Source organism: Apostichopus japonicus, chromosome 2 (genome assembly GCF_037975245.1).
Source record: "Apostichopus japonicus isolate 1M-3 chromosome 2, ASM3797524v1, whole genome shotgun sequence".
Taxonomy (NCBI): domain Eukaryota; kingdom Metazoa; phylum Echinodermata; class Holothuroidea; order Aspidochirotida; family Stichopodidae; genus Apostichopus; species Apostichopus japonicus.
The window spans coordinates 28,288,248-28,305,284 of NC_092562.1; the positions used below are offsets into that span (position 1 = coordinate 28,288,248).

Consider the following 17,037-nt stretch of genomic DNA (forward strand, 5'->3'; position numbering starts at 1 on the left):
ATTCTTCCGTTCGTAGTAACATTTTATGTACTATTATCTTGTTGCTAAGTTAAGAAAAATAAAAGGTATTTAAAAAATAAAAGGTATTTAAAAAAAAAATCAATTTCCTATGTTACATAATATGATAGGCAAACTGCTTGAATCCACAGAAAACAGAATAAAATCCCCGCAATAAATATCTTCTAAATGAAATTAGTTTATTTTTACGGTAAAGGTTTTCTAATCCAACCTGCAGCCAGTTCACGGTTGACTTGTCACGTGAGATGCCTAGTCTGACATGTGACCCAATCACCTGACTATGTTTTAGCTGAGACCAGACCAGTTACTCGACCTTCAAAGTTCCAAAGGCATATACAGTAACTTATATAATGAATAACTAGATGACGTATTAGGATTTTCATTCGTGATACTACTTAATGTAATTATACACTTAAAAAGCATTTGCTGGAGGCTGAAGTTGGTTGGTTGCTTAGCAAACTTGCTTAAAGTGTCCTGAATCGTTAGGCGAAAACCACATCATGTTAGGATTTTGTATCGCGAAGACATGAATTTTTCAAAATTTTGTGTTATTTTTTGGTAAATGCAGAATGGATGATGTCATTAGTGCACTTCAGCTGAAAATGTCTTTGTTCTGCTCAATAATTTTTCAATCGTTTATCCAAATAGTTTAAAGAATATTTCTACAATAAAAAGAATACATTTTGATAAAATTCTTAGTCCAGAGAGCTTTGACAGCTAAGCAAACTTTTAAAATGCATCAGGATTCGAGGATAAATTAACAAGAAGATTATGATAGTCTAAGTAAAGTTTTAAAGAGCATTTGCCCAGATGACGTCACAGACCCCCTACTGTGGTCCAACTTCCTGGAGTAGTTGAAGGTTATAGCCAGTGGAAATTTATTACATTAATTCAAACTTATCTCAGTCGAGTTAGGAACAAGATATTGAAATGAGTTTTTTTTCAACTGACGGTATGAAATATTTTTTTTCTGTTTGACATATGTTTTACATTGGTTGTCAACAATTTTTAGGCTATATTCAACGGGGTGTTGTTATGGCCAACTGAATTGCCCCAGACCAGTTAAAAAAATTCACTTTGATCTATGGAAATAATAATCTATTAAATAGCTGTTAATCAATATTTCAATCACGACTCTTTTAACTAATAATTTCAAGATATGCCGGTATACTCTTAGTCCTGTTTACACCGGGACCAGACGGTTCCTCGATGTTTTGCGCATGGACATCGTTACCGTTATCAGCAGGTACATCGGCATATGTATAGTAAGTATCGTTGTTTTTTCCTACGACCGCGGTGTCTGTTCTCGCCGGTGGTCGCGGTGGCGGTTTCTGAGGCACTTCCTCTGAGATTCTGTTCGGTCTCGGTGCGGTCTGCGCGGTGTAAGTATTCCCACTGTGTTTCTTGTTCGGTAATTGGTCTCGTTTGGCTTTCTTTGCGATATGTCGGCTGTAGAGACATAATAGAGGGCGATGTTTTAGAATGGCGTATGTGTATTTTATTCCTTCTTTTCTGTAGACTTGTCATAAGTAGAAACCAACAGTTATACAATTACCTATACGGTGTGATCTGAAATTTAGGTCAACACTTAGGCTACAGTTGACATTTGACCTGAATCAATCGCTACGTGACGTCAGAATCTTTATCGCCTTCTTTAGTTACGCCTTGCATAACTAAATGTGTGCCTTTTTTTATTTATCGGTCTTTGAAATTGCTGCAAAATCTTCGCTTACACCGAAACGAATCTAATACTAGGGAGTACGTTACGTACTAGAATGGTCAATGTAATAATTCTTGCGCATATGATTGAAAGGTCAATGGATAACCAATCCTACACCCCCCGTTAAATAACATTTATTTTCTATTGGTTCGTTAAGTTTATCCTTCCAACGTTGTTGTTCCTTTTCAGAAAACTTAATTTTATTGTAATGAAATCTTACCTCCGGCAGCACCAAGCGATGAAAAATATGATGATTACTCCTTCTAATGTCCAAAAGACTGCCAAAACAATAATTGCTGCACGCTCATCTGAGAAGGAGTGAAAATAAGAAGCATATAAGGGTACAACAAGGTGTTGCTTCCAAAGACATTTGAGAGGCATCAGATCGCAAGATACCACTAAATTGTAGCAATAAACACAAAATGTGGATATAAACAGTATGTGTGATCATAGATACACTTAGTTTATACGTGTTTCATCATTGGTATCTTAGACTTCTGTTTAATTCTTTTCCCAATTATGGTGAAACACAACTTTCATTTCCTACTTGACAACATTAGAACCATAACATATTCAGCCCGGTACATCATGTAACCAGCAAGGGCGAATGTGTTATCTAGATCATAACGGACTTGGGATTCGCTCAAATCCTGGATACATGTTGGTGACGTCAAGGGTAATTTTCTTTCCTTGGAAGGAAAGAGAGAGACCAGAGAGAGGGGGCAGGTGTAGGGGAGGGGCTGGGGTGAGTATATGGCTGCAGCTCTCTACCAAAGAAATCTATTAACGTTAAATGTCACTACGACCAATTTAACAGAGTTGCCAGACAGCGAGGTTATATTACGTGGATTTATAGAATACTCTGCATACCTTCTGAGACGATGACAGGATGGGTCAGGTGGGGTTACAGCCCAGGGCATCAGAGAATATAAAGAGTAGGCCAATGTATTCTAATACGTCTATGAATGTAAGATGACTCTATGAAAATTTCAAATGGGAAGGGGAGAGGGGGAGGGGGGCATGATTGTCCGACCTGGCTCTCGAATCCCTTGCTTACCTTGGCATTGATCAGTAACTGCTGCTGAGGAATGGAAAGGAAAAGGAAAATTATAAAATAAATAATCCTTGAACCAATTTACATATTAGCTTTAAAGTTGAATGAAAAAACATGAATATTCAGATGTTGTTCTCGTTGTAAATGAAATTGTTGAAAAAACAGTTGTGAATGTTCGAATGGCACTCAACAGACTTTTTTTCAGAGGGTCCTGTATACTGATTAATGAATCAAAGAAGCACGATCGCACAGAATTGCTTATCAACATGCGAATACGCAGGATGTACTTGTATACAAACATGCTGGGTGATTGACTAGGTGAAGGTTTCACTTGTGCTGTTTAGCTGAATAACAAAAAGTTACTTTAGAAAACACAAGTTTTAAGGTGCTTAAACCAATTAAGTTTGACTTGAAACTTCGAAAATGTGTTTCAAAGATCTCTTCTTCAATAGTACGAACAAATTGTATATAAACTACTAGTAATTAACTCACGTTACTGTAATGAATTGCGTTCAGCTACTGCAGCTTGTAAAGTTTCGCGGAACTGGGTTGAACAGATACGACATCGTTCATTTTGGGCATTTTGAGCCCCATTGGGCAAACGTGTTGCATGTAGTAACAGGTATAAACTTAAATACAGCCTTTACAAGTATTACCACTCCTGGTTATCTCAATGAAATATTTCAAGTGCGTTTATCGAACAATTTAGCCACTCATCCTATAATACATTGATCTTATCATTAAAGTGTACGATGATGTCCCTACAGCAGTTACCATTTGTAAAAGTTTACGCTGATATGCCAATAAACAATTCAACAAGTTGCTGTCTACACGGATGATATTCTACACCAACAGTTTATTATCCAAATTAACAGATTGCAAACAACCACAAAACTTAAACACTAATTTACAAACCGAGATTACACTTGTAACACGAGGGTTAAACTTTTACACCCAGGTCTTGTTTCGAATGGGTATATATAGGTATCATACCATATTAACAGTAATGTACATTCAATGAAAAGGTTAACAATTGTCGACAAAAAAAAGAGACCTAAACAGAACTAAGGCTGTGGTTGGTTTTGGCATTTTTTTCAGTCCTATTATCATTTTTTTCTGCCTTCTTGTGAAAGAGCATCAATGAAAGTTATACAGATGATGAGAAATAAGTTACATTGAAGGCGATTTAAAGTATTTCAAAAATTCCTTGATTAAATGTGGCTATTTTATCCCGCGCGAGCAGCCGGAAGAGCAAAGGTTCAGTATGCTAAATTTACTCCTCTTTTAGATCAAAACGGTCATAATATGGAAATTAACAGGTGTCATGATTGGCCAAGCCGTCAGCTACCATGAGGTGGATATAGGGTATGCCATTTGAAAACATCTATCTATGCTTTAAGGGGCTTGGAAAATGACGAATTTAGTGTGTGAGTCAATAGAACGATTAATCGCGGTACACCGTAATATACTTACATGTACTTCTGCATTGAAGGTCTTGGTTACCGGTCCAGTTTCCATCATGGCACCTAGCATAAGCTATATTTGTACCTACGGCATTGTAATATCCCTCTCTACATAAGTATAAGATTTCCATGCCGTGGTAGAAGCTATCTTCATTTCGATCGACCACAGAAGTAAAGTTTCCTTCCATGTAGATGGCGTTTGCATTAGGAATAGATGGCGCTGTCCCACAATTTTCTGAGATGAAGAAGAAGGACAATTAAACTGCACGTGGCTGTTCACAATAAAATGATTGGATATATACACATTTTCGTTCGTATTTGTACAGATTTTCGTATATTTCATTGTTATTATTACAATAAGAGCCAGTGTTTTACTCTTTACATAGAGACCTAGAATATTACTAGCTGGCCACAACCTACTGTACATCATTCTGCCACGTAATGCCATATATTTGACAAAGTAATTTCATATTAATTGTTACTGTACTGTCAATGTTTTCAACGACACAAAACTTTAATAAAGGAGGGGATGCAATTTCCAGTTTTTCTGCAAAGGGATTTAAAGATAAAAATTAAAATAAAAAAAAAGTTTTTGTTGGTTCATTAGATGGTAAGAATAAGGCATTCAATTTAATACAGCAGTTTCATTTGAAATTTCGGAAGCAGACACCAAATCTTGGTTTGAAGACAGATATTGCATCTAGCGAAGATGGGAGTCGCTGTCTTTACCTTCCCCATTAGCCTACCAGGCAAGGGCGTAGAAACCGGGGGGTGGGGGCGCCAGCCCCCCCAGTGAAAAATATGGGGGGCGGAAGTATCATTCCGCCCCCCCCCCGCTCCGCGAGTCAGAAAACCCCTTTTTCATTTCCAAATGAGAAAAAAATCTCATTTGGAGCACCAAATTGCATCTATAAGGCCAGGTGAAAATGCAAAATTATTTACAAAATGGATTGGGTGTTGAAGTGTGCTATATTGCACCAAATTGCATCTGAGGTCACCTGGAAATGCAAAAAAAATCCAAAGGGGAGGGGGACATCCCCTCCCCTTAGACCCCTCCCCCAGGCCGGCCATCAGTCTTCAGCCCCCCCCCCACTCAAAAGTACCTTCCTACGCCACTGCTACCAGGGAAGTGATCGCAATTGTATATGCTTAGGCTAATAAGTCATTCCCATAGGTAACATTAATGTTGGCACGAATATTTCAAAAATTCTTGAATTTTTTCCCCTCGAATCATTCAAATAACGCTATACTCGAAATATCGTACGTGTATATTGGACAGTCGCTACTGTACAAAAAACTAAAGATATATGACTCAAAAGTTCAGCGTCTATACTTTTAAAGGGCGCGTCTTATTTGATAATTATACTTGACTACACACATAGACTACACAAGTTGTAGACACATTTGAGTGCACCCTTGTCATACAGAGGACATGATCAATCTTGAGAGGACCCGATCAATCATGACAATGTTTCGTTAAGAGATATAAGGAGATTCTGGAGTGTTTACAAAGTTAGTAAAACTGAAACAAGTTCAGAGTATTTGAACAGTGTCTTTAGTTTTCTCCTGTCCTGAAAGGATAAATCGATTGGTATCAAGCATTGTTTTAAGTGGGGGGGGGGCGGGGGGGGGGCATTTGTTGACTCAAATTTACAGAGAGTAACAAGTAAATAATTCATAGATTAGAGCCTCTGCATCTTCATGACGTTGCGAACTTGTGTTCAATTATCTCAGGCAATTCCATAGTATTTGAATAATGTCATACATAATCAAAACATAACATCGCATTTTCCAATTTGCTCGCTTCGTTAATTTTTAACCGTCATCACTGCTATCTGAATAATATTACACACCCGCACACACACGCATACATCACACCAGATATGTACACACACACGCTTACATAAATTTTGCATACACCACTACACTAAAGGTATAGGACAGTTGGGGTAGGGTGGGGGAGGGGTTTGCGTGACTGAATATATAGTCACAACTTCGCCTCTTCTATCCTGCAATCTCCCTCCCCTCTCTTGTATATATGCTCAAGGTGCACTTACCTAAACAGTAGGGTTCCGTGTGAAAAATACCAGGCATCCATTCTCCATCTATGCAGTAACTTTGATCTAACATGTTATGATAATTACCAGAGGCGTTGCATGTTAATACTGCGCGTGGTGTGCAATCGCCAAGGTAGTCAACACTCCAAAACTCACGCGAGTTGTTTGAGGGTATGTTGCATAACACTATAGATATGAAAATGGGTATAAATAGGGGTAAAGTGATAATTATAAAATAAAATTGCTACAGTAGCCTATATTTTTAAACGATTGCCTTGGGTATACAAGACACCGTTAGGGGAATTGCATAAACGGCGCTCCAAAGCGTTACATGACAACATGCATCAGTTACTGTACATAACAGTGCTAATACTCTTTTCGGAGAGTAGGGGGGGGGGTATACCCAGACGTCGATGAATGTTATAGTATATATTTTTCATTCAGGCGAAAGAGTTTGAAAACGGCTGTCAAATGTTTGTTGATTGTTTGGTAAATGAGTGACCATTAGGCTATTTGACTTCTCTAGCATATTTGTGGGCAATACTGAATTCCTATGAGGAAGCGGTTTCACTGGTAATGTATTGCACCGTAAAAGTGAATCCTTGGAATAAACAAAGAAATAATGACGTGACAACGGTGACATGCAATCAATATTAATGATCAATAAAGAAAATATCACCAATCAGTCAACATGTGTATATGGAGGCTGTACATCGTACGCAGAGGGTACGGAAATGGTCGGACAACATTTACCATAAATATTTGTCTTAGGCCAAATTAAACACCGGTACTCAAGAAGTGTCATGTATCAATGTAATGGATGTACTCACATGGTTGGCATTCAGCTTGAATACTTGTCCCGAAAGGTTCAAGTAATGAGGTTGTGCTTATTTGTCCACGAGTTGCCCCTAGCAACACCAAACTTAAACTCGTCCAGAGAAGTGACCCAAGGCCGCAAAGTTTGCAGTGGACATCCATTTGCAGTTTGTTGTTTTTCCTTTCTTCAACCGATTTCCTTGTGGCACGTACTGAGTGAACGCTGATAAGAATTATTATTAAATTGATCGCCACTCATTTATGCATCCACCATTTCCTCGTACTGGTCAAAGAAACCGAATAGAAAAAGCTATAAAGTTCTCTAGTGGTCTTCTACAAGGAATTCTGGGTAGTCCGTAAAACACTAGAATCTGTCAACAGAACGCTGACCGTATGAGAGGGTTTTTTGACGTCTTTTGTAAAAGTTAATCACAGAAATCCAATTGAAACGGCAACAATGATTCTGATTGGCTTCTGGACAGGATGACGTCACAATAAATAAAATAATGAACTGGATGATTTGGATGTGATGATTAATTAGTTTTTCATAAAAGATAATTTCCTGACATCTTAGCGTCTTCAGGAAGTTGATGAGGATCGTCAAAATATTTTCTGCAATGATGATGATCAATGATAAAAATACATTAAATAATAATATTTGAATTTTATAATAAAATTTAATGACACATTTTTTGATATATTAGCTTTCATTGCGTCTTTTCCACTTGTCAGCAATCACTCAAAATGAATTGATAAGGAAGAACTAATTCAAGTCAACGATGATGGACTTAAAAATGAATAGACGAAACCATAAACTCTGTAAAAAGCAACAGAAGTTTGTAAAATATGAAATACGCCAAAAACTAAAGCGTAGCACGCTATGGTTGTTTACTTTATCGATTTCGCGGAATAGGTCTAATACAATTGTTGTATATTAATATATTTTAAAGTCATCAATATTTACTTCAACCTTATAAGAACTTTTTCTTTTCATAAGTGTGTTTTTGTTCTAGTTTAATTAGTTTAGTTTTCTTTTATTCTATTGTTCTTTTACGGTACGTATTATTAAGTTACATAATAATGCCATGAATATTGCTTCAGTAAAATTTTTAAATGTTACCAATTTCTAACACCTCTAAGAGGATATAAAGAGAATATCAATGATATTGAATATTCTCCCAAAATATGCTAGAAAGTGACAAATCTGGTCAGTCCTATTCAACTTCTATATAAGCTTGTGGTACTCACGACCCTTATAGCATTTGCCTCATACCAATAACTCATATCATTCCATTAAGTTAACTTGAATAACTCCAGTTAAAGAACGATTATAAAAAGGAACGAAGACACACACAAGCAAAATAGGAAAGAAAAATGTTATTATAAACAAATCATTGGAAACAAAAAATAACTGGCTATTGTTACACACCTCAGAAGCTGGGATCATTTGGAAAATGAGAGTCAATTTATACTGCTCAGTAATTGCTTAACGGTTGTAAAACGTATGAAAAACATAATGACCATTTTTTTTTGTATCACTGAAGACGATTTCTCCATCATTTTCCGTCCATTCATCATCACCTAACATAAAATTGAAGATTAAAACATACGGCGTTTCCTCTCAGGACGATACGCGGCTCTATATATAGTGCGTGATAATAGGCATACTTCTATATTTTCACACGCATATCTGTATAAACGTCCCGCTGTGACCGAAGTAATTCAAGATCACTATATATGCACGTATATGATGTCACACAACTGTCACCTTTATACACGTCATCTCGTTATCATAACCTCACCAAAACATAAAATATGGTTTCAAAGAAACTTCCTCAGGCGCGTAGCCAAGGGGGGGGGGTGAAGGGGAGACTGCCCCCCACCTTGAATATATTTAAAAAAAAAATTATTATATCGCTAGTAATTTCAATATAAAAAATGCTCAGCTGCAACTTTCAAGGCCTGGGAAGTGCCATTTCCAGCGATCTGGGTGGCATTTTCGGCCAAAATTTTCTTATACGCTTCGTGCCAACTTATGGTGGCGCTACGCTTATAGTTTGCCTACAGACTTCGCCCTCCCTTGGAAAATTCCTCGCTACGCCCCTGAACCTCCTGAAAGCAGGGGTGTAGCGAGACTTTGTTTTAATGGGTGCCCAATGCTTTTCTAGGCATGACATTTTTAAAAAGAATTGTGTGTTTGTGTATGTGGGGTGGGGGAAGGGGATCTGACATATAGGCTATTTAGTGAACTTAGGCCTTCCGCTCCCCCTCCCAGTAGCTTCGCAACTGCCTGAACTTATCACACCTTGACCGCGATAAAACCATAGATCCGTGGCATGATGGCAATTTCACCTTCTTGAATTAAGAGCATTAATTCGCTTACTAATTCGATAATCGATATTGCGGGAAGGAGTGCGGGGGGGGGGGGGGTGCGGGTGTTGATGTGCGGTTTTCTATAGTTTATTTACCTTCGAATTTCTCGTGCCAAACACCAATTGTCGGTCACTATTGGGGGAGATGGTAGGGAAGGGATACCTTCGGGCGCACTCCATTACGAAGACGCCTTCAAATAGAAAAAGAGTTTACGCCTATATAGTTATGTAACATGGGGATATGATGTGAAGGGAAAAGAGCGGAGACGCGGGCGGGATGAAGGTGTGAGTTGCACCTGGTACATATTTTAGGGAGTTACCAATTAAAAAGAAAAAAAATAAGAAGAGGTCAAGTGACTTGGTCTTCGGCTCAATATTCATTTCAGGACAAAAACCCTGCAAGGATTGACACATTATAATCATTAGAAGTAACAAACGAAACCATTTTCTTTAACCTTCCTGATAGCTAGTGATGTTTACATTGTGTACAAGCCACAAACAGTGTAGAGATACGGTGTGAGAGATATCACGGATTGGTTTCTATGTTATTTCACCAAAGAAGATTTAAGAGACTTGATCAAGTCTAAAAATAAGATATTAAAATATCCATTTTACTAATGAAGTCTTATAATTGAGGTAGGCCTATGGATCTGTTTTTGCAGTCACAAATACGCGCACTTCACAACAAGATGATGAATTTGGAGGAAAACGACCTCTTCCAACAGACTATAGCAGATATGATACTTGGCAGAACTTGAAGGAAAACACAGGACACACACACAAAACATGCTATACAGAGAGACAGACACATGAGAATTGTTATATAATAATTATTATAACAATAAACAGAATATGATAACCTAATATTATATGCATAAGAGAGACAATCCTGAAATCTCAATTGTCTTATGGAAACTATATAACTTTAAATTTGAAATTTAAAGATGTTTTCTAATATTGTACACACAACATTCATTATACACCAGTAGCTACAGTAAATAGCTTATGCTATATGAAACTACGCGCTTTGTCCATTAATATATCGAAGCCACGTTAAGATATCAGATGTGTACACATTGATAACAAAAAACAAAACTCAAAGATCAATTGATTAAAACCAACAAGATATATGAATAAGAAAAAGATGAAGAAAAAGTAAAGGCTATCCTGATATAGGTCAACAACAAGGAAGTAAATTAAGGTAGCCACCATGAAACACCGTATTCTAGCCATTCCGATATATATATATATATATATATATATATAGTGACGTTTCAATGATGAGACTATAGGATAGCTTCTTAGTGAGACCACTGTAACGTACACTTAAGTATCATTTTGGTCGAAAACTCAAAAGTGTAATTTTTGAACAATATATAAGAAACACTAAAACGCCATACCTTTATTGAGATCTGCCTGTCTGTTCGTATATCTGTCTGTCGGTATGCTGCATATAATGCGGTACATTCCTACAATTGGAACTCACAGTTCATGTAACGCGTCTGACTAAACAACTGCAGCATAGGCTATTGTGGGCTCGAGAAGATACTATGTCCGTACAATACAATAACCAGTGACGTAGGCAGTCCTTTTGTGTAGATAAGTCACGGTGCAAGGTTTGTGAGCTGATTCACTGTCCTCTCGTGATGCTATAGGGACTAGAGAAGATATGTTCAGTGAAGTATTACTAAAAGGATCAATACAAACTTTAACCTTTGCTGTGTTATCGGATAATCCTTTGGTAAATAACAATCTTTGTGGCACTCGTGCAAGGATACAGCTTGTGTCACAGTGGACGACGCATAGTGGTATATATTTATTTATTTCGCTGACTTCATTCAACCAAAAAGATTTTTTTTACGGTCAAAAATTAAGAAAGGTGCACAATAATTTTTTATGACTGATGACTTTTCCAAGATTAAGTAGCTGTAATTTTTAATTCTTTAAGGATTATACGGAGGATTTACCAAAGGCCACTCTTTAATGGGGAAAATATTTGATTTGAAGACTGTTTGTCAACTAACAGACTTGGGGAAGTTTTAATGAGAATTAATATCCTCAACTTTTAATTGGTTTTAAGTCCTTAGAATTGCGGCCATGGCTCCTTCAATCGGTGGCTTATATTGAAAGAAGAAAATAAATATCGGTGACGTCACCACTCTGAAATAATCTTGTGATATGCGTAATCGTATAGTTTACCTAACAACCTTATCAGTTTCGTGGTCTTTCATGCAGGAATTAACATTCGGTAGGACTGCTGCGAGCTTTACTGTATGATACACTGTGAAGGTTCCAATCTTTTCTTTGTTGGGTCTTCTAGCTGGTATTTGATACATTCCTTCATCACTTAGCAAAGAAGCTACTATACTTCAACCATGGAGCTATAAACAGAGCTCCATGCTTCAACTAACATGTTTTTTCCTCGTGAGCTATACATGTTGTTACACAGAGATTGGACAGCGTGTAAACCTGAAGAACTTGTACAAAGACTAAACCGAAACCAAAGATATTTCACCTTTTTCGGATATCTTTGACCGAAACCGAGAGAAGAAAACAAAACACAAACAAAGTCCCGGTAACGTGACTTGTGACGTCATAGTCTGTGTTGAAGATAACAGCAAGAGTGGCGGCTATACAAGTTGCGCAATAATTTTCGCAGTCTTTTGCGCGGAGATGAGGAAAATTGTGACGGTATCGGAATAGGATGACAATTGCAATGGGGGCTGGGGAAGGGAGGGGAGGGAGAGCAGCCAGATTCTCAAGATATTTCGAACTATCTATAGAGAAGAGCACACAGCACATCCGATGAAACAGGCCTTATTTTTTGGATACGTGCTGAATAGAGCTATGCATTTTGTATTACTATATCTGCATATGTTAAAGGACCTTCGGGAGGCTTGTCTGCATTTTAAATAATCCCATGCACACCCCCCCCCCTCCTCATCGTCTGCGGTCAGAGCAAGGTATACAATGGCCAAGTTGTCAGAGGGCTAGTCGGAAGAGGCGGGTGGGGGGGGGGGCGATGCAAGTCATTCTTTTACTAACATTTGGCAAAATGTTGCCACCGTCGTCCGACGACTTGGACATACGAGTACAAGGAAGTTAGGAAGTAAGCAAAGATGGTTCAACATGGTGGTTGGGGGGGGGGGGGGGCTGGGGGATTACAATAGAATGACAGGGTGCCGCTTAACTTAATTTGAAGAAGCAAACGGCAACTACAAAAGTAACCATTCATATTCCGACTTACGACACCTATGCTGTGTTTACTAAACTCGTCATCACACTGTCTTTTAGTAATGGTTGTCGGGGTATTAATTGGATTAAAATATCATTATAGACGATTTCCTTGGGAGGGGGGTCTCTTTCAATTTGTAGGGGATTGCCTACAGTTCTTTCTAGTATAGATGACCAACCGTGTTAAAATGTTTTCACCGATCTGAGACGACCTTTGATGTACCTAAGACAATGTCGTTCATCAGTCCATCAGGTACATTCACATTAGCATTAACATAATTATAACATACTGTATGAGGCGTGGTAGCCTACATCCACATACTTAATATGAGACATTTTTCATGTTTCACTTTTTAAGATCATGCGAAGCTCTCAGTTCTGATCACATCCATGTTCCCCTTTTGACTGTAGATAACCTTAGACCTCCACGAAAAGCAACACGCTTCAGTCGCTTCTTGTAATCCCAGTGGGGAATTAACAGGGCTCCATTTATGGTTATTAAATATGATCCATTTTTCTATTTTTGTCAGTAAAAATGTGCCACTTAGCTTATTGAAAAGCTACCACCCAAAACATTTAGTAGATGTAGAAATTACCCAGACTTTTCTGTCCCACTACCTCAATGGCACCTAGCATTTTCTAAATCCATCCTGAAAAACGGGAAATGGTGGATATACTGTGTGAAGTTCGGGAAATTGAAGCAAAGATATGAAGACCTCATAATGACCCACTCACATTACGGACCTTGTTTTCGCAGCTAGAAATTAGACCCTGAACAAGAAAACCAAGAGGTTTTGAGATTCCTTGGCATCAAATATTACTGAAGGTTCGTTGTGTACACTTGGCAGGCGCGTAGCATATTTGAGCATATTTCTTTTTTTAATTTTTAATGTTTTTATGATATCGCTAGTATTTTCAAAAGAGAAAATGCTAAAATGCAACTTACAAGGCCTGGGATGTGCCATTTCCAGCGATCTGGGAGGCATTTACAGCCAAAATTTTCTTGTACGCTTCGCGCCAAACATGGTGGCGCTCCGCTTAGATAGTTTGCAATGCCGAATCTACAGTTTCGCCCCTCCCTTGGCAAATTCCTGGCTACGCGCCTGACACTTGGTTCCGACCTTTTATGAGTATTAATGTAGCATCAACACAAATGTTGTTCCTTGCTATCAGCTTAAGTTTGATGAACAAATTCATATTTTCAAGAATTTGCTTTAAGCTCTATCACTCATTAATATTCATGCCCCCTCATTAATAGTATTGGAGTAGAATTCCGACTTGCAGCTGGAAGGTTAGGGCATTACGAGCAAGTTTTGCGAAAAATAACACTTAGCTTTAGCCCCGCCCCTCACTAATAATAATGAGATTGGACAAACTGTCACCACAGCCATATAGAGGACTTTATTCCTGTACCACCAAACCAAGTTTGATGAAAATCGAACTTACAGTTGCGGTGATATTGACATTTTGAGGAATTCGCATCTAAGCTCCGCCCACTCATAAATGTTCATGATATTGGCACCAAAATTAATAGGGATCGTCTACTCATGATGGGTAACCTATGTACCAAGTATGACATCAATCCCCCTTGGGATTGCTGAGAAAACCTAATTTCAAGCTTTTTTTGCGAAAAACAACACTTAGTCCCGCCCCTCACTAATAATAATGAGATTGGACAAACTGTCACCAAAGCCATATAGAGAACTTTACTCCCGTACCACCAAACCAAGTTCAATGATAATTGAACTTACGGTTGCGAAGATATTGCTATATGTTGAAAATCACTCTAAGCCCCGCCCATTCATTAATATTCATGATATTAGCACCAAAACAAATAGGGATCGTCTACTCATGATCGGTAACCTTTGTACCAAGAATGAGATCAATCCACCTTGGGATTGATGAGAAAACCTAATTTCAAGCTTGGTGTCACACACACAAACACAGACACGCATACATGTTTGTGTTTCATTCAGACCGAGGACCCATTGTATTTTCCATTGTTCAAATCCACGTACCCTAACCTTAACAATACCCCAAACAATAGAATTCTTCCGAGGACGTGGTGATTCTTTAGAAATCACAACCGAGGACCTGGAATTCTTTTGTTCAAGTCCTCGGTATAGAAAAACAAACGCACACGCACACGCAAACATGCACACACACACACACATATATATATATTTTTTTTGACTGCAATTTCTGATGTCATTTCTGATGTCTGATGTCTAACGTCATATCAAGTCTTACGTTCTGTACAAAGTCATCGTTCAATACTTTCCCTTGCTTGACGTTCTTTTAGGGAGAGAGGGGAGGGTAGGGTAAGGGGTGGGGCTGAGGAATGAGAACGAGGGTGGGAGAGGAGGGGGAGGGGAGGACCTTGTATGTGCGACCTTCTGTGTTAGTTATATCTGTTGGGATTCTTTGCGCAGGGGCGGCGGAACGGGAAAATTATTGGGGGGGCTAATTTGTGGAGACTATCTAAGCGGAGCGCCACCATCGGTTGGCGCGGAGCGTACAAGAAAATTTTGGGTTTTTCAAACCCCCAGATGGCCGGAAACGGCACTTCCCGAGTGTTATGCTGCGAATACCTAGCCCTAAAATATGGGTCTCAAGCCTGCAATTTCTCAGATTTCACGTAAAAATCTGTAAAAACATTGTAATTTGTATATTGGATGGTGTAAGTTAAGAGAGTAGCTATTGCTCGTAGTGTACTCGCAAAGACGTTTTTGAGTGTAGTAAATTACTATTTGCAATTAAATGCAATAATTATATAAATGTCATAAGAAAAAACTGAAAGCATTTCTTAATGTCAACAAATGGGTAATTCCAAAACCATGTGCAGTTGCCAACAAATTTCTATGAACGAAGCACTGTCACGAATGCATGTACCCTATACAGTACAGGTGAAATGCTAATAATGTGTTTTTGTTATCACACTTAAGGCACTTTAGAAGGATATACCCTACGAAAGATACATCTCCAATTAGAAGGAAATGTCCCTGAAGGATATATCCATGGGAAATGTGCTACCATTGGAAGGATATATCCTTCAGGGGATGTTGGAGAACTGGCTGAAATGAGGCAAGTCATTGGCCTAAGACGAAGTTGTGTTGCGCTTACCGGTACTCACACTCACTGCTTCCACTTTTCACAGGGCGTGAAGACGAGGTTGGGGTGACAATGTGGTCTATAGCCAGGGGACGGGCCGAGGGTCCCCCAGCGATTACTAAAATTATTACACCTATATAGTATCCGTGTGCATCGGACAGATCGACAAGTATGCATTGAAAAATGGGCAGATGCACGTTTCGGAGTCTTGGTAAATATTGGGGGGGCTAATCATGGATTTGCCCCCTCAACTTTTTCATTGTTGGGCTGAGCCCCCCCAAGCCCCCCGGTTCCGCCGCCACTGTCTTTGCGCATTCCCCGTTTTCAACATTTTTTTTTAATTTATTTTTTTAAACTTTATTCGTAACCAGGGATCCTGTCAATGGTAAACCAGTGTTCTCCCCAGGATCCCTGCACATATAACACATACAAAATGAAACAAACAGAACACATTAATAAATAAAGAATATAAATATAAAAAATAAATAAATATAAAAATCAAAATCAAATATCGATTTCAAAGATTCCAGAAAGCCAGGCCATTTCTAATTGCACATTTTAATTTATTTTTAAAGGTATCAGTGTTATTGCACATACGAATATGCCGAGGCAGTGCATTCCATTCATTAACCCCATGGCAAGTTTGACGACGTCTCCCCCAAATAGTGTTGGAATGTGGAAGGCAGAAACCACCAGAGGTAGAAGCTCTTGTGGCAGATTCACTCGAGGAGACATGGACATACCTGTCACAGAGATAGTCAGGAGCAGCTGCTATGTGGATTATATGCATAAAAACCTGACGGTGATAATTCCATCTTTGCTTTATAGGGATCCAGGATAGAGCTGAAAGAACATCAGCTGTAGGTGCAGTCCCAGGAAGATCTCGAATAATCCGACCATCTCTTCCTTGCAGAGATACCAGACATTTTTTATACTTGGCACAGGTGTTATACCAGGTACAACTAGCATAATCAAAGTGGGGGCTTATCAAACTATTGTACACCATAATCCTGTATTTGTGTGGAAGCTACTTCTTAACCCTCCCCAGCATCCCAAGACGGCAGGATATTTTCTTTCAAATCATAGATATATGGTCTTTGAAAGTTAAGGTACTGTCCAAAAGCACCCCAAGGTACCTAAAAACATGAACCTGTTCTATATCATGTGAGTCATGATGGAGAATGAGAGGGTC

At 38.6% G+C, this 17,037-nt stretch overlaps 1 protein-coding gene across 2 annotated transcripts; it reads right to left on the reverse strand.

Moving 5' to 3' along the window:
• Positions 1 to 91: 91 nt before the first annotated feature.
• On the reverse strand, positions 92 to 11,149 carry LOC139954617 (uncharacterized). Of its 2 annotated transcripts, none has more exons than XM_071954522.1 (7): positions 10,901 to 11,149; positions 7,143 to 7,740; positions 6,313 to 6,498; positions 4,266 to 4,490; positions 2,796 to 2,816; positions 1,959 to 2,046; positions 92 to 1,467 (listed from the first exon to the last, which is right to left on the reverse strand). In XM_071954522.1, exons 2-7 carry the CDS (start codon positions 7,288 to 7,290, stop codon positions 1,158 to 1,160), a joined length of 978 nt encoding a protein of 325 aa, XP_071810623.1. In that variant the 5' UTR covers positions 7,291 to 7,740; positions 10,901 to 11,149; the 3' UTR covers positions 92 to 1,157. The 2 variants fall into 2 exon arrangements, with proteins under 2 accessions (XP_071810623.1, XP_071810618.1); XM_071954517.1 differs by having other exon boundaries at positions 2,796 to 2,819; positions 10,901 to 11,147.
• Between the last annotated feature and the right edge of the window lie 5,888 nt (positions 11,150 to 17,037).

Coding starts and splice junctions, on each gene's coding strand:
- LOC139954617 (XM_071954517.1), bottom strand. CDS start 7,290: ATGGATGTCCACTGCAAACTTTGCGGCCTTGGGTCACTTCTCTGGACG. Junction 2,820..4,265: donor CCTTCAATGCAGAAGTACAT/GTAAGTATATTA, acceptor TCCATTCCTCAG/CAGCAGTTACTGATCAATGC. Junction 1,468..1,958: donor ATCGCTTGGTGCTGCCGGAG/GTAAGATTTCAT, acceptor ATGTCTCTACAG/CCGACATATCGCAAAGAAAG.